General features: G+C 52.3%; 1 protein-coding gene across 1 annotated transcript in view; it reads right to left on the minus strand.

Annotated features, from left to right (window-relative positions):
- The window catches only part of Nfatc1 (nuclear factor of activated T cells 1), a 59848-nt gene extending 36708 nt beyond the window's left edge, over positions 1 to 23140 (minus strand). The window contains exons 1-2 of the mRNA XM_059246526.1: positions 23039 to 23140; positions 12527 to 13628 (exon numbers count right to left, since the gene is read on the minus strand). Coding sequence (XP_059102509.1) covers positions 12527 to 13628; positions 23039 to 23123 — 1187 coding nt within the window. The 5' untranslated portion in view covers positions 23124 to 23140. The remainder of the gene's footprint in view (positions 1 to 12526; positions 13629 to 23038) is intronic.
- Between the last annotated feature and the right edge of the window lie 610 nt (positions 23141 to 23750).

The following is a 23750-nucleotide window of genomic DNA, read 5'->3' on the forward strand; positions in this document are numbered from 1 at the left end:
CGTGCAGACCTTCTACACACCCTCATCAACACCTCATCCAGCTCAGCTAGACTGCTCGGTGGCACACAAGTCTCTCTCAAATTCCACAGCACAACATCCCTTGACTGGAACCAACATGGGCCTCATCTGAGCACTCAGAAAGTACCTGTGGGTACAGGTTTTTTGAAAGAATTTTCCAAGACAAAGCTTTGCTTTGTGTTTGTTCTGAGTTCTACCTTTTCCATTTCTCCTAACACAACGTTCCAGGGGACTCAGAAGTGCTGCTCAGGAAGCACAGATGTGACTCGAACCAGAGCTCAAAGCCAAGGCTGGGCAGATGACAGCTAATGACTCAGAGTGTCACGTGGTCTCCTCTCCCTTTCAAATGCCTAAGCTACCTCTGAGAAGGGGACCAGGGCATGGCCGCATGGCCACCTTGTGTGGGAGGTGGTGGAAAGGATAAGTGGGTTAAAACAGTCACTGAATGCCTGGGCTACCACAGAGGGACGTAGGCATCTGCACCCACAGACATGCAAAGGCCACTGGGCTACCATAGAATCCAAATCCAAAGGGCCCTAGGGGCCACACCAATCTGACAGACACAAGAGCCAAGTGACACCTTCAGCAAGATCCATATGGGGGTGTGTGTGTCCAGAACAACTTCTGTCAGGAAGAAAAAGGAGAGGAAAGCAAAATGTGTAGATGCGAGGGAGGGAGGGAACGCTGAATGGAGAAAGGATCCACCCCAAACCGACAGCTGCTAAGAAAATTCCAAATTAGGGAGCTGTGAACACTGGCCTGAGATCACGGCTTACTTTATGTGAGTTTCTAGGTGAGTCAATGGTGTCATCAGTTTTGAAGGTTGAATTCCTGTCTCGCACACATTAAAACATGTACAGATGAAGCTTTGAGAAGCCCAGAGGTGTTCGGAATGACAGGGCCAGGCATGGCGGGGTGAAAGACAGAGCCAGGAACCTCCACGCCAGGCTCTAGACTTAAAATGTCTTGCATTGGAAAGCGAAAGACTTGAGACGTGTGAGGGGCAGATTTGGAGAGCTGGAGCTGAAAACGATCAGCATGGCAGACTAAGTTACATGATAAGTGATAAGTGGTTCTTTTTATTATGCATATTTTTGTTTTAATTACACAGTAATGGCAGCTGGGTGGTAGTGGTGCACGCCTTTAATCTCAGCATGCGGGAGGTAGAGGCAGGAGGATCTCTGAGTTTGAGGCCAGTCTGGTCTACAGAGTGAGTTCCAGGACAGCCAGGGCTACACAGAGAGACCCTGTTTTGGAAAAACAAAACAAAACAAAACAAACAAAACAGAAAACAGATCACACAGTAATGAACCTAGTTTTGTGTATGCGCTCACGTGTGAAGACAGCCTCAGGGGCTGGTCATCGACTTCCTCCTTCCTTGAGACAGGGTCTCACTGGCGGTTCTCGGCTGCATATGGCAGCCCACGGCCTTCTCAAGAGCAGCCAGTCTCTACCTCACTTTACTCTAGTAGTGTGGAGAGGATGGGTTCACACTACGTCCAGCTTTACGTGCCCACTGAGAGCCCACGTCAGGTCCTCAGGCTGTCTGTCAAGGAAAGTCATCCCAGCTACAGGTACAAGAGCAAAAGAACTTCAGAATAATTCCTGGGTATCAGAACCCAGAGGGGGCACAGTTTTGCTTAAATAGTTTGGGTAAAAAAAAAATCCTTTCAATTCTGAATCTTCCATAGTTAAAAGCGCCACGTGTACACGTCTTAGAGGGAAAATGTGAAGGCTGTCTATGCTTCCGTCATCCTAAAATCCATGAAGCTGATCTAAGCCTAAAGTCTGCCCACGGGAAGGAAAATGGAAGCGAGTTAAAGGGAAATAAGAATTTCACCTTCCTCTAATTAAGAAGAAAAAGAGAGAGAGAGAGTCGAAAGGAAAGGGGTGGGAAGTGAGTGGGAAGAGAGGGAAGGAGAAAATGGTGAAGGAGGGAGAGAATGGGGGAGGGAGGGAGGGAGGGAGGGGGAGGGGAAAGGGCAGCTGAAGGCTATCAATGCACTTATTGGCTGTCTCTGCAAAGGTTGGGCCTCAAGGGCTCCATCTGTCCGTCCATCCAAGGCCAAGCCCAGGACCACCCAGCAACACTGTTGAGATCACACATCTGGGCCACGGCCCCCTGACCACAGGACTCTTGGCCTGGGAAAACTTGCCTCACCCAAGAGGGGCTGGCCTTCCTAGAGGTTAACCCAGTGCCTGGACAGAAAAGCCCCGGTGGCCACCTCAGACAAAATGGACGGCCTAAGGATGGTCTGATGGGGAGCAGGTGTATGGGTTAGACCTTCCTCACTCTACCTGAACGTGAGTGTCGTCGCTGACAGGGTTCCTGGCTGTCTGAACAGGTTTCCGGGCTCCTACTTTTCCCAAAACAAGCTGGAACGGCCTCAGGGACCCCAAGCCCCAACAGCCAGACCCTTAGCAAAATGTTTCCTCTTAAATTGGAAAGGGTGAAGGTGGGAGTGAGACCTTATTAGCCAGGACACCTTGAAATAGTCTAAGGGCTCTGGAACACCACTGTCCTGGCTGGAGACTGCTGACCAGCCATCCTATTATTATTGGACTAGTGTCCTGGGCATGCCGCTAAAAAGTGGCTCCTCTCTACACCCAAGGGGGGACAGGTACTCAGCATGGGCCCCAACCCCGGGTGTAAGCAGGAATAGGGAAGGAAAATGGCCCAATCCCCGACTTCCCCGCCAAGAGCTGGGCTCGGAATAAAGGAGCTGCCCTCTACCTGCCTCCACCATTTATGGTCCAGCGTCTACCAGGATGGCTGTGTGGTACAAAGCTCTCCCTGCTCTCTGGGACTTAACACAGCCTAAGAGCAATAACCCAGGATGAGTGTTCCACTCATTCTGTGCTCCACCCACCCTAGTCCCTGTGCTGGTCCAGTAGTTGGGGCACGGGGCAGGAAATCCTAGGGCCTCTTGCCTAGGACGTGGGCAGAGCCCGGTAGACAGGTAGGCCCTGTAACAGAAAGCAAATACATGCCTGGCTGAGGAGACCAAGTCAGAGTCACAGATCTGGATCTTGCAGGATACAGACAGTAGGCATGTGAGTATATGCATGCAGGTGTGTGTTAAAACTGCAGATTCACAGACTCTATACGTTGGCTGCTTCCTGAGATCTCACCAATGAGAGTGTGGAGTGTCTCCAAAGAAATACTTCCTCCAGTTTTCTTTTTTTTTTGGACACCCTGCCCTTTAACCCCAGACCTCCCTGACCCCAGGACATCCCATGAGCCTCCTCCTGTGCATCAGAAGCTCAAGAATTGCCCTCTAAGGCTTGGTATCCCATCATTGTCCACATAACTCTTGCCACCCGGGAACTGGGTGGGTGGAGGGCAGAACTCATGAGCCAGGCTGAATTTCCAGGCACCATGAGACCTGGGCTTCTGGGTTTCTGGCCAGACTCTGGAAGGGTCTCTGCCCTGTCCACCTGTTTCAAACTAGAAAACAGAGAACAAAGAAAGAAGGAAGGACAGATGGAGAATATTTCCCAGGAGGATTTCTGTGGGAAAGGAACTGTGCGGCCTTTCCTGCTCCCTCTGCCTGGAGCAGGCCCAACTTCTGCACACCCTGCATTTCTCTTGGGCATCCTCCTTCCTCTTCCACACCGTGCCTTTCTCTAGCCGCCGAGCGGCTCCTAGCAGCTGCAGCTGACCCGCACTCACATCCCTGATGTTTTAATAATGAGAATGCTTTAGACCACACCTGCCAGGAGTTACTTATGAAAAATGAAAATCAAAACAAACTAACACAGTAACTCGAGCAGGACGTCAGAACACAGGATGGAGGACAGGCAGGTCACGGGACACTTCTGCTACTTCCTACAACGTGGTTTCCAAGTGATGCTGAAATGGTGGCTGGTCAAATTCTGAAAGCTGGCTCAGTCTGTTCAACATGGCACCAACCCGCAGGGAAGCCACTGTCATTTATGGTCAGTTAAAGCAAGTGCCACTGTCACTTCAGTCACGACACTCTGAGCTGTCACAAGGCTGAATTCTCCAGTCATCACGAGACACGGAACAGTCTGGGCCCAAGGCTGTAGAACCTAGACATACCACAGAACTTCTGCCTCCTGCAGAATCAACACCTGTAGTCAGACACCCACACAAAGTGTCACAACTCTGTCCCTAACTTAGAGATCCTAGGCCATTAGTACCACCAGCTGCCCAGGGCTCCTTGGTTCTAGAGTTCTGGTTCCAGCAAAAACAAGGTTATCATAGCAAGTTACTACCTGGGGCTTTGGACACACATTGCCATATTCTTCACCTGTATGAGTGAGCTAGGCATTTATACCCTGCTCATCCTGGTGACCTGAGTGGATTTTCTGGAAGCAGCAGCCCATATAGCAGGGGCCGAGCTGGGCAGCCAGCCTATGCAGGGCTGCCAATGGCAGGGCCAAAGGTGCATGGCCACTCCTATGCCAAACCTTCTGGCAATGTTTGCATCTGAAGAACACGTGCATACAATCGTCACGTCCCAACGGACACCTTCCAATGGGGCTGGGACACTTGCACCTGCAACACTGACCAGGTGTGGTGTCTACACACCATGCCTACGCTATCATGGCAGGCGAGTCCTCCCTTCTCCTTATAGGTGCCTCACCTGGCAAAGGGCTATAATAGTCCCTTGTAGATGGGACTTCAGGGGATGTGGTAAAGTGTTCTGAGAATCCTGCAGCAGATGGAGCTTCCCTGGCTACTCTTCCAAGTACAACAATGCCGATCCGAGACTAGGCTGCATGACTCCCGACATGTCACAGTCCTGTCACCAGGAGAGACTTCAGAATAGATTATAAAAAGACAAACAGAGGGCTGTGGAGCTAGCCGTCAGTCAAGTGTGTGCTTTGCACGCACAGGACCTGAGTTTAATCCCCAGACCCCACATTCTGGAGGCGGGGGAGCCAGGTGCTGGCTATGATGACTATGAAGGCAGAGACAGGTGGGTCCCGGGGGCTCAGTGGCCAGCTAGACTAGCCTGCTTGGCAAGCTCCAGGCCAATAAGAGACCCCCTCTCTCTAAAAGAGAGAAAAAAAAAAAGAAAATAGTAGTGGTGGCTGGAGTCCGAGGAGTGATAGCTGAGGATGTCCTCTGGTCTCACACACACAAACACATACACACACACACCAAACACACACACACACTGACTCACATACCCACAATAAACACACGCACTCACTCACACCACACACATCAAACACACACATACACACACACACTCACATACCCACAATAAACACATGCACTCACTCACACAACACACACACACTGACTCACACACCCACAACAAACACACACTCACACCACACACACACACCAAACACACACACACACACACACACACACACTCTAATACCACACACACACATACACAGACACTCACACCATACACACACATACAGACACACACACTGCACACTCTCATACCACACACATAATACACAGACACACAGACACACACACCACACACACTCTCATACCACACACATATACACAGACACACACACACACACACACACACACACACACACACACACACACTAAGCCTCATTGTTTTGCAGCTAAGAGTTGTATATTAGAAGTGAGCATTTAGGGCTGGAGAGATGGCTCAGAGGTTAAGAGCACTGACTGCTCTTCCAGAGGTCCTGAGTTCAATTCCCAGCAACCACATGGTGGCTCACAACCATCTGTAATGAGAGCTGGCACCCTCTTCTGTATACATAATAAATAAATAAATCTTTAAAAAAAAAAGTGAGCATTTATTCCCCAACTGGGTCTCATCCCTAGGCAGAGACATTGTTCCACAGGCAGCCTCAACTAGAACTAACAATGACTGCCCACAACTTTTCTCAGGCGAAAACATGTGAGCAGAAATTGGACTGTTTCATCTGTGGTCACTGATGCATGTGGCCTTGGACACTTCCTCCCAGCCAGTGTTTTAGCAGTTTGAGAAGTCTTAAAATTCGAGACTGGTGAAGGCTTCAGCACCTTCAGCACCAGAACACTCCTAGACCTGAGTGGGGACAACCAAGACCAGGTATGGCCTATGTTCCCTCCCAGGGACATGAAGTTACATTTTTATTATTCTGAGACCGGTAACAATTAAGATCCAGATGGTCGCACTTAAAAAGCTTGAGCTCAACTGTGCGGTGGTGGCACACACCTTTAATCCCAGCATTTGAGAGGCAGAGACAGGTGGACCTCTGTGAGTTTGAGACCTGCTTGGCCTACAAAGTGAGTTCCAGGACAGCTGAGAAACCTTCTCTCAAAAAACAAAAAAACCAAAAAAAACCAAAAAAAAAAAGGCCTGAAAGAGTAGTGTCATCTTATTTTCCTCAGGAATGTGGAAGTGCATGAGTTCCCCTTTCTTCACAGAACGCTCAAAGGAAAATCAAAGGCCAACATGCCCCATACTGACGGAGCTTCATGTTCACAGCCTCCTTGAAAGTCCTAGCGGAAACATCAGGCTAACTTTCCAGGCAGAAGTCAATGAGGCAAGGCCCGTGCTCCAAGTATCAAACTCTGAACCGACACCAGGAAGAGGAGTCGGACATCTCAGGCACCCTACGCCACTGGAGAGGCACTGGAGGAGCGAACAGAGAACTTCACATACAGCTCCCAGGCCTCAAGTGCTCTGCCCGTAACCCCAAGGTCCTAGAAGGCAGCCCCATTCTCTAGGGCCAGTGAGTTCTTGGGCTCTGGCTCTCCCCAAGGAGGCCTGGGTTCACTCCTGCCCTGGAGTCCCTACACCCTCCCAGGATTACATAGGGCTCATGGGAAGGCTGACTCCATGGAACAACTTAGAGTCAGGGACATCACAGAGGTAGCATTTGGGGTACAGGCTTCAGGATCAGCTCATCTTGAGTGTCTGTCCTGGCTTCATCAGTTATCATCCGGGAACATTAATAAGGGACCTTGTTGGTTTTTTGTCAGGGATGAGGTGGCTGTGCAGAGACCTGACACAGGCCACTGCTTCTCTATCTGCAAAGGCACGTAAGATGTGGACAGGGTGACAGAGACTTCTTCCCAGTCTCAAACCAGCCCTCCCTCCTCATTCTCCAAGTCCTCAGAGACATCCAGGGTCTGTGGCATAGTAGGAAGATGGGTGTGACACCCCCCTCCCCCCGTGAGACTGGTGGTGTGCTCCTGGAACTGGGGCAGGGATATCAAAGGCCAATTCCAAAACCAAGAACAAACAGCAGATAGCTCTTGAGAACACAAAGTGCACGTCCATGGACCCACAGTCCGTGGCAGCCTCGCCCTTCTCCACCAGAGCCGCTGCCTGGATGCCTTGTCTGCGTGTGTCACTTGCTAGGTGAGGCTGGTTCTGCTGGCTGGAGCTGTTCCGATGCTCTTGCCAGCACAGGGGAATGCAGCCTCTGTGAGCGCCCAGCACCAGTCACTAACTCTTCCCAGCCAGTGACTCAGTTTCACTCAATACCCAACTGTGAACACTGCCCACTGGTGAGAGCTATCGGGAGACACGGGGAGTCAACACTCACAGCACCTAGGAGGGTGGCCCTAAAACAAGAGCTGAGATGCTACCACCACCAGGATGCAGGAAGAACCTCTTGGAAACAATACGGCACTAAGGTTCCCCCTAGAAAAGGGTGGCACTCAAGAGACACGGTACTAGGCATTGGATGTCAAATCCTATGACAAGGTACTAGGAATCGTATAGAAAGAGTATTGATAATCCTATAGCTTAATACGGGAATTTATATAGATAGGGTACTGGGATGTATATGGACACGGGATTGGGGATGGCTGTAAACTGCTTATTATTCGCACAACACTCTCCCAAGGAGACCCAAGTGCCACTAAGTCCACAGCACAGCCAAGTCCACTGGGAAGATTCTGCTCCCTGTGGCCACCAATTCATTCACCCTTCTGTGCTCTAAAGAAGGCCAGGGCCTTCCTAGACTCTAGCTTGCAACCAATCTACAATCATCATGGGTCCAACGAGCGAGCCTCTCAGAGCCTCTCAGAGCCCAGAGACTTGGATGTTCTTGGCAGATGTCACAGATATGAACAGGCCAATTTGGCTACCATAGCCCTGAGGTGAGCCATCACCCTCAAGGACCTGAGGGCCCACAGGAGCCAGAACAATGGTCACAGACATTGTGCCTTCCCTGGGCTACAAGGATACTGGATTCACAGAACAGCTATCCAAAGTGAAAATCCCCTGAGAAGAGCAGTAGGGCAAGTGTGGAGAAAGATAAGACCTGGATTTATTGTGAACATTTACAGGCGTATTTAATCTTATTCCCACTTAGGATAAACTCTGAGCTACTCTGATAACCTCAAACGCAAGAGGACTTGCTGGACCTTTTGAAGCTAACACTTGTGCATATCATCAAAGCCACTACTATCATCAAGGCGTCCAACATCACAGCCAAAACCTGAAAGAAACAAGGTCTGACACGAACTGATTTGAACATAGTATCCATTTCTTATCATCTCAACCAAGCCGGCTCCCTGAATCAAAGCCTTGCCAAGCCTGCCCCACCCCTTGGGAATGCTGTTCTTCAGAAAGCAATGGCCCTCGTGCATCACAACCTAACTCAGCAAGCCTGCCGCTGATGTTGCCCACACACTTAGTTAGAACGTTTCCGCTGGCCCCAAACCAGTTCCTTCTTATCTGAATGAGTCACATAACTTTGCCTTTCTATAGGCAAGTCCAGAGATCATGCTGGCTGAGGATGTCAGGACAGTAAGATGCTTCCCAGGAGCCTGTCCTAGAAGGGAAGAAAACGCTCCAATGCAGAGCTGACCCCAGTGGTGACACACAGCACAGATACGCTGTGAAGTTTGGCTCAGGACGGAATGGGTGGATGAACAGTCGTTTAAACTTTAGTCCCTTTGGGCAAACGCAAAAGTCCTTTAAAACGGCTGTGGAGGTAGCATGTCAGTGAGGTGCCTGCTGTTTACGAAAACGTGAGAACCTGAGTTGGGATCTCCAGTGCTCACATAAAAGCTGGGTAACCACAGCACTGGTGGGGGGTGGGGAGCGAGTAAATCCTTGAGGCTCGTCTGCCCATCATCTGGGTTGGTGTGCTTTAGATTTCATGAGAGACACTGCCTCAAGACTAAATAGATAGATAGATAGATAGATAGATAGATAGATAGATAGATAGATAGATAGATAGATAGATAAGTGTGGAGAGCAACAGAGGATGTCCAAAGCTGCCCTATGACCTCCACATGTGCATGCATGAGCACACGGGGGCACGCACACGTACATTCACTACCCACAATCCCCTAAGGGCCACGATCTGAAAACTACATTGAGGAACAACCTAAGGAGAATGGCGTCTCCAGACACAGGCACCCTGGTGTCCACCTGTTCCACGCGGCCACTCCCGGCCCACTCCCAGCTAGCAGCAACATCAAAGGTGACGGACTCCACCTGCACAGAAGGCAACTGCCCCTGCTGTCGCCACCAGTGAGGCTCTAGAAAGTTACCACAGCTTCCGTGCCAGTCTCCCGCAGCAAAATCCACTTAAAGCCTGCGTCTAGAACCACGAAAGCCCAGCCATCATCATTAGCTTCACAAACGTAACTTCCTCAGTGGTACCAAGAATTCCATGTCGTTCTTTGACCTAGTCCCATGGAACTGGCTGGAGCACCCTGAACAGGAGACGGAGTGGACACCCCAAAAAGAACAAACAAGATCCCCAGATGGAATTGAAAGGACTCAGGAGGCACTATGCCCAGGATAGGGCAGGAGGTGGATTCACACTGGGAGACTCTCCGGACCAAATCTAGGGGACATGTGGGGACAGAGACTTTCAGGGGCACATCTAGGTCCCTGCTGCCTTGTGCTTGTCCACTAAGAGTGTCTGTGGGGAGGGAGTCTGGCTTCTTCATGGTGATGGTCAAGCCATTCCACATTTCATCTCCATGAGAGCTTCCAGCTGCCTGGAGCAGCCATTAGTGAGTTTATGGAAATCCATTCAAAGGGACCAGGAAACATATTTCGAGGTGAACCAAAACAGTGGGAAAAGGTGAACTTCAAGCCCCAGGATGGGGTGGTGTGTGTTTGTGTTAGCTCACAGGAATGTCATGGAATCACAGCCACCCCAGGGGCTCTGAGACTGCAAGATAAAGACCATAGGATCACAGACCACCAGGCCCCTGTCAATGCTCCTAAGTAGAGGAAAAAACAGCTACCTTTCCAGGGCCTGTGCCACTAGCAGGCTGGGACAGGCAGCCAGCCAGCTGTGGGCTACCAGAAATACCCGACTTGCTGTGGGCACCTCTGAGAAGAACCAAAAAAATATAAAATGGGGACAGATTTCATGTTTGGAGACATTGTGCTATTTCCCTGAAAAAGTAGGATGGGCAGTCAGCGTTGATCTGTGTCCCCAAAGTTCCAACTTGGACTCTTAGCCCCCAGCACCTCTGAGGGTGACTGATATGGAGAAAGGAACTTTAAAGGTGACCAAGTTGGTGTCACCAGCATGAGCCCAGATCCAGGTCTGGGGTACTTAAAGGAAGGAAGACAGGAATGACCGAGGAACACAGTGGAAGATGGTGCTACATGCAAGCCAAGAAAGAGTCACAGAAGGGGCCAGCTGACCATACACACATTCATCTCCGGCTTCCAGCCCCCGAGCTGGGGAGAGCATGTGCCTGGTGGGAAAGGCACCAGCCTGTGGTTCCTGTCACTGCAGCCCCCGCAGGCCGCCCACATGCTTACCTGAATCTTAACCTACTGCTATGGCTCCAGTTATATTTCAGGACATTTCCCTGCCCTTGGTCTCAGGAGTTCCACTCAGTCTCTATGAGTGACAATGACCTTCCCTGGCCATGGACCACAAATCAAACTTGTCACACTGATGACAAGAGAGTTAAGAGAGCCAGTGTTGAAATACTCTTGGTTTCAGTTAAATGAAAGTCATAAGGAGAGTATGGTAGACACACCAGTTCTTTATGGATTTTAGGTTCCCACATTTTAGATAAATTTTGTTCCTGACATGCTCTGAGGATATGGCTTGAACTGCCAGCCCTTTGTGTTCCCAGGACAGACGGAAGGACACAGGACAGACTGACAGAGGCCTGTATGCGCTGAGACAGGAAATAGCTCTGTTCCACCCTTCTGCCCTCAGCTCACACTCTGTGCCCAAGACAGGCCCATCTCACTTTAGACCCTGTGCACCTGCCCTTTGCTACAACTTACAGAAAGGTTCAGCTGTGCCACTCCCAGCCTGACCCTCCATCTCCCAGAGTGACCCCCAGCCTGACCCTCCATCTCCTGGAGTGACTCCCAGCCTGCCCCTCCATCTCCTGGAGTGACTCCCAGCCTGCCCCTCCATCTCCTGGAGTGACTCCCAGCCTGCCCCTCCACCTCCTGGAGTGACCCCCAGCCTGACCCTCCATCTCCTGGAGTGACCCCCAGCCTGACCCTCCATCTCCCGGAGTAACACATGGCCATGAGGTTGCATTGTGTGGAAAGGACCCCCTCCCAAAAAAAAAACTCCAGCTGAATTCTAGAGCTAGTGGCCTCACAGTCACTAGAGAGCAGGGTACCAAATATCAGGTGGTCATGCCCGAAGTGGGCATGAGTCTGCCCTGAGGAGAAGGGCATGGGAAGGAGGCAAAAGAGAAGTGCCAGGTCTTAGACAGCCCACGCTATGAGATGGGTCCCTGGATCAGAGGTGTCTCAGTTCACGGAAGCAGACCAGACTCTGATTTCACATGTGCTTTCAGCAGCCCGAGGAGATGTTTTCACGCCTCCTGTGAAAACCCTGGAGCAGAAAGCAGCCTGCCAGGCGTCACAAGTGGCACACCTGTCAGGAAGGCTGTTTAGTGACAGATAAAAGCACTGAGCCCGTGAAATGGGCCCGGGAAATCGCAAGCAGCCCTGCATCCTGTTAAAAAGAAAAGCCAACAACTTAAGCCCGGAGTTTTGTAACACGCTCGAGCTCCCTGTTCACAGACTGCCAGCAAGCATGTACTGGTCTCCTGGGAGCCGATGGCTGTGCTGGAACACTGATGAGCTGGCGGCTCTGGGGGACTGTGGGGCTGAGGGCTCCACATCTGCCCCAGCACGGCGATAGCAATTAAGGCAGAGAGAGGAAGTGGGCACGCAGCAGGCAGAACACACAGGAGGATGGCTGCCTCACCGGGCTTATTAAAAAAACACAAGTGTGATGTGTGAGGCACCTCACCCTGAGCAGAACTACAGCCCCAGGATCCATGGGCTGCAACCCTGACCCCTGGCACCTGTGAACACGACCTCCAAAAAATTAGCATCTGTGAAGCAATACTGCTGGGGTCCCCTAATCTGGTTGGAGGCGTCCTTAGAAAAGGAACTGTCAGACAGAGACAACATGTAGGAAACTGCCACCAGAAGAAACAGAGTGGGTGGTGACAGTGCCACATGTACCAGCATACCGTTATCTCCAGAGAGAAGCCAGGGCAGTGTACATCTCTAACCCAGCAACATCCCTACTGTACGCCCCCCCAAACACAGCTCAACCCCAGCCACAGACTGCTTACCTCATGTATGACGTAGGGGACAGAGACTTGGGCTTCGCCCACTGGTATGGGGCCTGCGGCACCGACAGATACTGCTCGCAAAAGGCACCCTTCCGAAGGTGCTGGAAGGCGAACTCCTCGGGTGGGAAGTCAGAGGTGGGCGGAGTGGTGCCCAGGTCTTCCCCAGCTGGCTCTACCTTGAGGGCCACTGAGGGTGCATGCTCCAGAGCTGTCTTCCGAGACTTGATAGGGACGCCATCACCCAGGTCCAGAGTGCTGTCAGTGGTCAGGGCGTTGATGGCTGCCACGATGGCGGAGCTGGTGTACTGGGTGGTGTTACCAAGCCAGGTGTCTTCGGTCACACTGACCCGAGGGGAACCATGTGGGGACGGTGTGGGCGAGTGGTGGGGTGAGCAGGAGGGCTGCCGGCCATTGAGACTGTACTTGCGCTTGTTGCAAGGGGACGTGGGCCGGGAGCCACGCGCTCCAAGCCAGCTCTCCTCGGTGACACTTGCACGGGGAGATGTGGATGGGGAGTGCCTTGGAGATCCCAGAAGGTGACAGGCACCCAGGCCTCGGGGAAAGGCCTCCTCTGGGTCCGTGGTCTTGGGAGACACGCAGGGTGACTGCCATGGAGAGGTCTGGGGTGATGCATATGGGTAGGAGTAGTTGGACTCATAAGAGGAGGCCTCAGAGTTACAGCTCCTTGAGGACAGACTGCTGGCTGGGCTCAGGCAGGAGGGGTCTCTGTAGGCTTCCAGGCTGGGCAGGTGCAGGGTAGCTGTGGATGGTGACCGCTTGCAGCTGGGAAGAACATCTTCTACCTCCACGTCGTGGAAAAACTGGCCGCTGCCATGGTGGAGGCCCAGGTAGGAGGTGATCTCAATTCGAGGACTTTCCAGAGTCGGGGCCCCATTGGGCCGGGTGTTTCCAGAGGACAGAAAGTACCCTGAGGGCCCGCTGTCCACAGCCCCTCCATAACTCGAGGGATGATTTGCTGAAGGAACTGCTGAGATGCCCGGGGTGGATGTCTGGAGGTCATGGCATGGTGCTGGTAAGGAGGTGTGTGGTGTGGGAAGGGGCAGAGTTGAGGCGATGCTAGGGGATGCATAACTGTAGTGTTCTGGAAGAAAAGAAGAGAAAAGGTGAGGCCAGTGAGTCACAAGTACATACTCACAAAGACAGTGAAGCCAAGACCTGGAGCCATCCCCTGAGGACTCCAGGCCCCAGGAGTAGCCTCCAGAAGTGTCCCCAGGTCAGGCTGCCCCAAGGCCTCCAAGGCCTCCTGCTTGACTTCAGACCTCACTCGATTCCAGCACAACAGCCTTCCTCAGCCAGATGTCCCCCCACCAAATGCCAGACAGCTGTCTCTTACTGTCCTCTCTATGTCAACCCTGCATTCCCCAGCCACTGTAATGATTTCATATTCTAATCCAATAGCTGAGCTATTGTCTCCAATTTGTCCCCCACCTCCTCCCTCGCCTCCCCTCCCAGGTCCTGTTCCCTCTCTCTGGCACATCACAAGCTAACATGCACTTTTATCTATCCATCCCTCTGACCAGTAGAAGCCATGCTCTAGCCTACTGGTTCATGGCTGTCTGCAGAGCCAGACACAGCGAGGCACTTCTGTTAATTCCAGCATTTCAGAGGCTGAGCAAGGCAGGAGGAGTTTGAGTTCCAAGCCAGGTGCTCATTTCATTTTATGGGTGGACAGACAGATGCATGAGTGGCAGATGAATGACAGAAGGATGGACAGTGGCTGGATAGGTTATGGAGGGAGGAAGGAATAATGACAGATGTATAGGTCAAAGAAGGCATATGCTTTAGACATAGGGACCCAGGCAATAATAGGTTTATATTTAGGTTTTTATTGGCAAATAACTATCAAGCAGCCTCTATGCTCGGAAGCAAAAAGCACACCCAGAAGAATGGATGAAAATGTGAATTCTGAAGTTGCTTTTATGGCTCCCTGAGCCTGGCTGGTACCTAGAAATCTACCTTCCAGAACTTCTAAAACAAAACAGATGATTCTAAGGCACAACTGGATCTCAGAATCATTATGTGCTATTTATATCTTGATAAACACTTTTTAAAAAATCATTATTACAATTAACAGGAAAGCCCTGCTTCTGGATTTCTCGTCAGAAATGGTTCTCAGCATCCCAGAGCCATTCACGTGTGTCTGGAGACAAGCATCTCCAGGTCTCTGAATAATGGAAATCAGCCCAAGGAAATCCTCACTCCACACCAAGCTCCCGTGCCCCGCTGGGAGACAGTGTGCTCAAGGACATTCTCTGTTGATCCCTGGCTCAGAAACCAAGAAGGGAAAACTCCAGGAAGGCTGGGGTCTCAGAGTACCAGCCAAACCTCAGGAAATTTTCAAGGAGGAGCGGGCCAGGTCTCAGGTAGGATAGAAAGTTTCCACTATTGCTTACTCCAGTCTTCTACCACCAAGGTAGTTCACCATCCCTCCGGCAACACAGCCGCCTCTTTATGAGGCAGACAAGGGTCCCAGTCCAGAATCCACTGAGAGGACAGTGATTAATTCCTGAGTCACAGTGGCCCTCTGGAAAGGCTAGAACTGGGACAAAGAGGAACAAGGGACAGCTAGAGGAATCAGGAGCAACCCGAAGCAGGAAGCTGTATTTGTGTGGGGTGGACCTTCCCGCCAACACCATGGTTGGAGGGTCCTTGTCATACGAAAGCACCATTGCCCGGTCTGAATGCCATGCCTCGAGAAGCTGGAGCCTAACACTGAAAATGATACTGTTCTAAATTGCTCCAAAGCCACTTTCTAGAGAAGACAACGCTTCTGAGGAGACAGGACTGGTGGTTGGTGTCATCTGGGTCTTAGAGAAGGCCTTTGCTGAGTTCCTAAGCTCACGCTGTCTCCGTGAGCACTCGACAAAAGTGCAGAGCTGTTCACTGTCAGTAAGCCTCCATGTCCAGCTGTGCCTCGAAGCCTTGGACAGAGGCCGGCCACCCGCAGTACCCCAAGTGCAGCCGTGGGGAAGACTGATGGGGGGATGTACAGACTGTCCATAGCACATAATGAGAAAGAACACTAGCCCCGAAGGGCCCAGTCGGTAGAGGTATGAACAAGTTCAAGTGGGAAAAATCAAGCCTAAAGACCAAAAGCTGGTCAGTGAAACAGATGTTCCGGCTCCTCTGCGAGGTGACCAGCAGAGAAGTCTGGAGCAGGTTACCAGGGACCCCACGTGGGAGCAGCACTAATAGATGCCTATGTCCAGAAGCTGTCTCCTCTCCTGCCTCTGCCAGAGACTGTCTAAAGATTCATCCTGGCCAAAGGAGAAGGGAGGCAAGGAGGGAGGAAGAGGAGGAGGCTGAGGGAGGAGGGAGATTCTCTATGCATCCTGTCCTTTGTTGTCCCAGACAGGTGGTGGACACAAGGAAAGATGCTGCTATAGAGATCTCCCTCAGCTGGTGCAGCACTTTACAATCTAGAACTTTCTGGGGGAAAGCACACTCAATGTTCAACAGCTAAGGAGGTGGGGCCAGGATCTGCCCATCTTCAGATAAGAATTCAGGTCTTAACTAGTCAACCAAAGCCAGGAGTGTAAGGTGGGGAACCCCAAAATGTCACCGTGTCATTGCTAATTAGAATACTGGTAAAAGGGAGGAGGAAATGGTAGATTAACAGGGTAGGAGTTTCAGTAACTGATTTCAACAACACCTTTACCAGTGTTGGGGTCTTACAGTCAGTTACAAGTTGAAAGAAGACTCGGCTTCACCTCTGAACTTGGATTTCTGGCTAGGTGCTCCCTGATGTATTACATCCTCTGAAACATGCCCCCTTCTGGAAGTTTCTCTAGTAGTCATCACTTTGCTCACATTCAGCCAGGCCCCTTCTGGTCATCTTTAGAAATCACAGACTCACTGCCTGCCACCCACAGACGGGTGGGTCCTTCATAACCCTACCTGCTCATCACTCAAAGGGCCTTGAGGATGAGGTCATTTGTGCTCTGCTCTCCAGCCTTCTGAGCCTTGCTACCACCAGGGGTCCAGAAGGGTCCAAATCCCAGCGCACAGCCTGCAGCAGATGCGTGGAGCAGTGTGGCAAGGCAAGCTTCTGCCAGAGGCACCACCTCTGAACAAAGGTGCTTGAGGTATACACATCCTGAGAATGGTGGCAACCATACCCATGTGGGTGCCATGGGTTGCCCAGACAGAACCTAGGTGAGATGGCTTCACGGGCCCCAGCCCTGAGCAGCCAGCTAATCTGCTTGGGAAGTCAAGTCTTGCCAACATTATGCTGCCACATGTGTCTGGAGATCTCTGCACTGTGGGAAGCCTGCCAGTAACATAACACTCAAGAGGAATAGGCTTTCAAGACTGGAGAGATGGCTTGGTGGTCAGGAATACGTGTTGCTCCTACAGAAGACCTGGGTTCAATTCCCAGCATTCACATGGTGGTTCACAACCACCTGTAACTCTAGTTCCAGGGGATCTAATGCCCTCTTCTGACCTCCATAGGTGCCAAACACACATGTGGTGCATATCTATACATGTAGGCAAAATACTCACACATAAAATAAATAAATCTTTCATCTTAACGGAACCCAACTCCGGAAGACAAAGAAGTGTGAGACTCAGGCTAATGGGAAACACTGACATCAGAGCAGCTGTGCACACCCTGGGGAAGCTGAGCCCAGTGACTGCCCAGGTCTCCACACAGAGGTGTGGCCTGAAGGCCCAGGCCAGCCCTCCACTGCCTTGAGCTGCCAGACTCCGAAGGAGGCCTACCTGCAACTGGGCAGGACCTGGCTCCTGTGTTCTCTGTCTCCCAAATGAAAGAATCCTGTGAACTCCAGGCCAGGGCTGGCCCTGCAGCTGACCACCTTCTTTTGGTGGGAAGGAAAATTTGAAGAGTTCTCTAGAAACTCCTAACAACAAGCCAAGTAAGTCCTGGGCTCTCCTCAGTCCTCCCTTGACACCCCTGCAGTGTGGAGGCCAGGGCCCCAGCTGCCTGCGGAACTGGAAGATTCCAGAAGAAAAGGCTGGGCAGCAGGCAGAGGGCAGATGATATGGCAAATCTGCTCGTCTCCTTGGGGCTGACTTAGCAATAGGTTTTCTAAAGCCCGGAGAAGGAGGAAGAAGGAGCTTTTCTCATTCTGGGCTCAGATGCAGAGGAAGAGGAAGTTGTGGAACATGGCACATGGGCCCAAGGACATTACAGGAGGGGCCTTTACTTAAACCAAAATGTTTAATAAAATAGGATTCAACAGGGCAAAGAGAAATCCATAAAACACTAATTAAGAAACAGAACAGAGTTAGAATATAGCTCAGTAACTAAGCACTTGACGGGCATTTGAGAAGCCTTGGGTTCAATGCCTAGCAACACATAAACCAGGCACACCTGTGAGGCCAGCACTCAGGAGGTAGAGGCAGGAGGATCATGAATTAGAAGCTCTCTTGGCTACATAGTGAGTTAGAAACTAGCCTGGGGCTACACGAGCGCCTTTTTCAAAACCATGTTAAAACAAAACCAACTAACCTACACACGGGTTTCCTCGGTCAGTCTCCAGAATGAAAGCTTAAACGCCTGTCTGTGAGAGGTGTGTCTGCCTCTCTGAATCCTCTGGAGTCAACGTGCCCACTGGCTCCATGGTGGGCGGCTGACTTCAGCTTCCTCTTGCTACAAAGCCTGGGCCTGTGGGGCAGGGCTAGCCCTCCACCTGCACTAACTTCCACCTATGCACAGGGGTTGCTCTAGAGCGGCTATAAGGACACCAAGCTTCCCAGTAACTTCCTTACCAACCCTGAGATGTCAGGACCGATTATGTAACATCAGACGCTGTTGTGCCTGGCAGCCTGGCTTTTGCTGAATGGGTCACTAAACTGAGGTGCAGGACACCCCAGTAAGAAAAGCATAATCGAAAGCAAAGACCTCTCACAGCATCCTCTCTATTACATAATAAAATGTAATGAAGGCATGGCCATCCTCTGCAGGTGCCACAGATCGCCAGGTCCTTGCTCACTTCTCTCAGTCACGCTGCTGCATGCAGAACTCCACATGGACGTGATGGGGGTCCAGGCAACGCTGGGCAAATCCAGAGTTCTTGGGGCTGGCCGCCTCCTACCAGCCTCAGCAAATCAACAAGCCAGTATTGACCAAAACATTCTGATTCTGTGGTAGGATTTACTTCAGCTGTACCCAAGCATTACTTCTGAATAGTGCACTCCATGGCAGCACTTGGCCTATCTCCTTTTAAGACATGCTGCAGGAGAATGCCTGTTTCCTTCCCACCAGGCGACCTATGGCACCTGCTGTGAAATCACTCTGTAGGTACTCCGGTTCAGAGCACGTGGCATTTTTGTCTGAAGCGAGTGAAGGCAATGCTGTGTGTCTGCCACACCACACGTATGTGATGCTGTCCCATAAGCGTGGCTCTCACAGCCACCCCCAGAACTCACGGCTCACAAGCACAGGGCACGACCCATCACAGCCAACTTTCACCTTTCGTTTTAAGGAACACCCCTTTAGCCTTGCCCAGGGCTGCATGCCCTGCAGGACTTGACGCTAGAAATAGAACCGGCGAGAGCCTGCCAACCAGGTCCTGTGCTCCAGATGCCTGCCCACCCTGGTCTTTCTACACGCAAGAGAGCCTGCAGGGGACGGGTGAGGCTGCAAGTTTCCACACTTAGGGATGAGCCAAAGGAAAACACAACAGTACGGGGCAGCCTAGTCCCTGCTGTTTACTTAGCATGTTGGATGGTGCTACCTAGTGAGGACCGCGTGGCAACGACTGGATCAGTCCTGTGAAGTGACAGACAGCAACAGGTTCTGGAGCACTGTCATTGCAACGATGTGCCGAAGGGAGATTTACAGGGCAGAGAACTGGACTTGCTGAAGCAACAGAAAATGTCACCCAATGATCCACAAATAAGCTCACCCCAGCATGCTTAAGGGGCCTGTGTCCAGCCTGGGTCCACATCTTTCCTCGAAGACCTCCAACATCCCCTCAGGTGCGTACTAAAACATTGCTTTCACTTGTTCTGTTTTCCAAGGTGCTCCTGCATAGCCACGGGCTTCCTTTGAAAACCTGATACAGAGCTAACATATCCTGCTCACACGGACAAGTTTGTCGTTGATAAAAACATCCATAGAACTTGAACGCAGTGAGGCTGCTCACAGCAAAGACTGAAGTCCTTTTCCAAAAACATCAAGTCTTAGCATACTCAGGGCTCTCCTGGGGCAAGGCCCACTCCTCCCATGGATTCCTATGGTGGGAACTGACAGACCCACATGGGCTCCCCTACATGTGGGAAAAGAGAAGTTACTCCCCTCAGCAGAAAACACTCGAGAATAACAGCTCTTCCAAATCCCATGGCAGCAAAGCCCCCTTTCCACTGGAACACTTTTTAAGCCTGAAGCCGGTGGGCAGAGCTGTCTGGGCCCAGGGCCTTGGCCAGTTTCCTCTTGAGTTGCCACGGAGACAGAGCTAAGCGACCAGGCCAAAATAACTTACAAAACAGGAGCCCTGGGGCGGGAAGCGGCACACCCGCCTCCCAGCTGACAAGCAAAGCAGCTATTTCCTGAGCCCCAGAGCAAGTCTATGGCCCTGCCTTCTCCCCAAAAGCTGAGGCTGGCCCACTGGTTGGCAGGGTGGAGACAGAAGGTGCCCGATACTGGAAGGGAGTATTGCTTGAAAGTCCCGTTCTGCCCTAGGCTGCTTACTTTAAAATACTCTTTCCTCTCCTCTCCTCACAAATGGCTATTGTATGTCTACCTCTGGCCCCTGCTGAGCACTTTGGAAATAAAGCACCAGGCACAATCATTCCCTCCGAAGAGTCTGGTAAGGACTAATAGGATGGGTACTTGATGGGAGCAACAATGTGGACATGCCTAGGCCCATTGCAGCCCACCTCTACAGGTGAATGTGTGTGTGGGGGACTGTGTCCCCTTGTTCTGGGGTAACCATGTCCTTCAAAAAAAAAAAACGTGAATTCGTTGATCAGTATGATATATAAAACTCAAACATTACTTTGCAGTTGATCTCAGAATTGTTTACTTATTACTGAACCTACGTTTAGACCCATTCCAGGTGATATAAAGTTCTTTCTACCTTCCAGTAGGGACTGGAGAGTTTAGTAACTCCATATGACTGTGTAATATAAATAATGTAATTGGATAATTAATAAAATGCAATTATGATATTGGTAATAAGAGAGAAAAGTCCAAGTCAGTCTCTCTCTCTCCCCACTCTCTCTTTCTTACACACGCATGCGCACGTGTGTGTGTGTGTGTGTGTGTGTGCACACACACAGAGAAATGTAACATATATTGTACATGTAGAATGCCTTCCAGTACCTTCTCTCAACACTGTAAAAGGGAGAGTTCTTCCCAGGGTGGCCTCCCTTGCCCAGAGCTCTCTCCAGTGGCCTGTGACCTGCAGCCTGCAGGTGCTGGTCTTAGATGCAGCACCTCAGCTTCACTGAGGCGGTGACCCACGATTCACAGGGACATCCCCAGGCACATCCCTGCACCTCCATGCAGCTCTAGGGAGCACCCTGCTCCAGGGACACTGTATTGTCATGGCCACATCTAGCCTGAGCTGTAGTGAGACACAAGACTTCACCTTTTTACTCTACTTCAGAGAAAAAAAAAAAAAAAAAAAAACATCAAAAGCAAGGCTCCCTCACAGGCATGAGGGGAGGATGTGACCTAAACCCACTTGCCACTCAAAGTTCAAGGAGCCACCTGCTTCCCAGGCCAGAAGGGATCCTGGGGCTCTCCAGAGCCCCTACTCAGTGTCTTCTTCATGAGTAACAGCCGAAACTGTCATCCTGTGTTCCTTCCTGAATGGTCCTGGATGGATCTTAACTTTGGCATTATGTGTCCCAAAATGGAAAGACACAAGTGAAGAGCTGCTGTGTCCACTTAGGAGTCAAAGATCCTGGTGGGGGGAGGTGCTGATCTTGCTGAGATCCACTAACCGTCTGCCCGAGCAAGAACGCACACACCCTTGCCCTCAAAGATTCTCAGCCTAGGTCTGGGGAAATGACTATCAACTTTGCATCCTCCCTTGAGGTAAAAAGGTATGACAACAGCCAGAGGATACTCTTCCCCAAGCAGTCCACAGGCCACCATGAGGTTCTGGAGCCTTGTCCCTGTTCCTATTGTTGGGTCTGTAGCCAGTTGTCTATTCAGAGCCAACAAGGGCGTCACTGGAAGGCAGTGAAGCCTTACCCAAATAGCAGGCAGCTTGGGGAGCCCAGAAAGGCTACACTCAACCCCATGGCTTTATCCCTAAAGAGACAGGAGCTAAGGGCTTCATAGGGTAACCAGAACCATAGTGACCCCCACTCATCCAAATCCAGCATGGACACCCTGAGAAAAGGTCAGGAATAGGCTCTAGCCTGGAGCTTGAGAGTTCTGGAGAGAGCTCAAGAATGCCCCATGCACTGCCACAGCCACCAAATCTAACTTCCCCAAAGCAACACGGCCAAGAGAGATCAAGGGTTTCCACTTCCAGCCCCGGATCTCTTCCCAGCCGTTGCCTTTCTTCAGATTCTGCCTGCCTTGGATGCCACTGACCCCCACAAGCCTGTAACCCGGGACTTGGAAGAAGAAAACAAACCTATCAGAAAAGGTTTGGGGTGTGTGTTGGGGGTGGGGGCAGATGATAGTTGCTGGGTGGTGACAGCCGAGTTGGAGCACTCATCTTCAAAGGCGAACAAGATGTTGAACTTTTTAAAAAAGGGTAGTGGATGTTACGGAAATACGACACGCTCATTTCAGAGGTGCGCTGCAAGTGTCCTGTCTGTTCTGTCCTTACATGTCTGGGATGCAGATCCCAAGGAAAGCACAGACGCTGTCTGGGGGCTGTGTGCAACTTGGAACAGAAAGTCAGATGAAGAAAAGAGCCAAACGACTAGGAGGGGGGCTGGAACAAGACATGGGCGGTCATCGTTTAGGAGAATCAAGTTTGGGGAAACAGCACATTGATTGTTGGCCTAGCTGAAAGCTTTACTTTCGACAGAGAGAAGAGAAAATGAAAGACAGGTTCTGTTGCTGAGGTGTGGACTGAAAACCCAAGTGGTGGAGCCTTCCTGCTGAGGAAGCTGCGGTGGCGGTCAGCACAGGACCGGGCCTCCTGGCTCCAGGTCCCCGGGGCCCAGCGGTAGCAGCCGGGCTCTCAGAAAGGGCGGCTTCCGACCGCCCTCTGGCAGCGCCGCTGACCATCTGTCCCCGGACTACGAGGTCCAACTCCTGCGCCGGACACAGCCTCCCCTCGGGTAAGGGCCTCCTGGAAGGAGGGGTGAGCCCTCTCCCGGGGCCGGGTGCTCCGATGCCAGGAAGTGCCCCGGCGGGTGAGCGTGGCAAGCTCGCCCCACAGGTGGCCTCCCGCCTCCTCGCGGCCGGCAGCAACTTGGTCTGCGACGCTCCTGGCCGCACAGGGCGGCGGCCCGGGGTCCCGGCTGCTGCCAGGTTGGGGCGGGCACTGGCGACCTCAGCAAACTCAGGCCCACGGCGGGGTGCAGGCGCCCGCCGCCCCCCGCCGGACCCACCTGCGGCCGCGGCGCCCCCGCCGCTCTGATCGAACTCGAAGAGGAAATCGAAGTCGAACTCCGGGTCCTGCTCCAGCCCGGTCATGTCGGGGTCGCGCGGCACTGGTGCGCCCGGCGCTCGCGCGCGTCCCCGGCGTGACGCGGCCCCCGCCTCCTGTCCCCTCCCCTGTCCCCTCCCCGGCCTCCCGCCCCGGTCCCGCCCCTGTCCCCCCGGGTGTTTCCGGGTTTACATAAACAAGCTGCTCGCGGCCGCCGGCTTCCGAGTTTTAAATAAACTCGGCGCGCGAGCCCGAGCGCAGCCTGGGCTCCACTCGCGCCCGCAGGACCGCGCGGTCCGAGGGACATCCCCGCCCCTCAACAGGATGCCTGGTCCCAGCAGGATCCCGTGCAGCTCCTGCGGGTCCCCGCCTCCCCTTGGGACCTCGGTCTCCCGTAGGACACCCTCTCCCCGCCGAAACTCAGCACCCCCCCCCCCCCCCGCAAGCAGCCCCGGTGTCTGCGCCCCAACCTCGGCACAGCCGGCCACCGCAAGGCGAGCGCAACAGCCTAGGCCCGGCTGCGCGGCTGTTCCGGACCCGAGCGCAGGGCCGGCGGGGCTGGAGCTGCGTCCTGGACCCGCCGCCGGGCCTCGCAGCTGGTCCCCTGGTTCCTGTTCAGCGTGGTGCGCAGTCCACAGCCGAAGGAGGTGCCCTGGGTCTTGCTGTTTCCCTGC

The sequence above is a fragment of the Peromyscus eremicus genome, chromosome 19, assembly GCF_949786415.1.
Source record: "Peromyscus eremicus chromosome 19, PerEre_H2_v1, whole genome shotgun sequence".
Lineage (NCBI taxonomy): Eukaryota > Metazoa > Chordata > Mammalia > Rodentia > Cricetidae > Peromyscus > Peromyscus eremicus.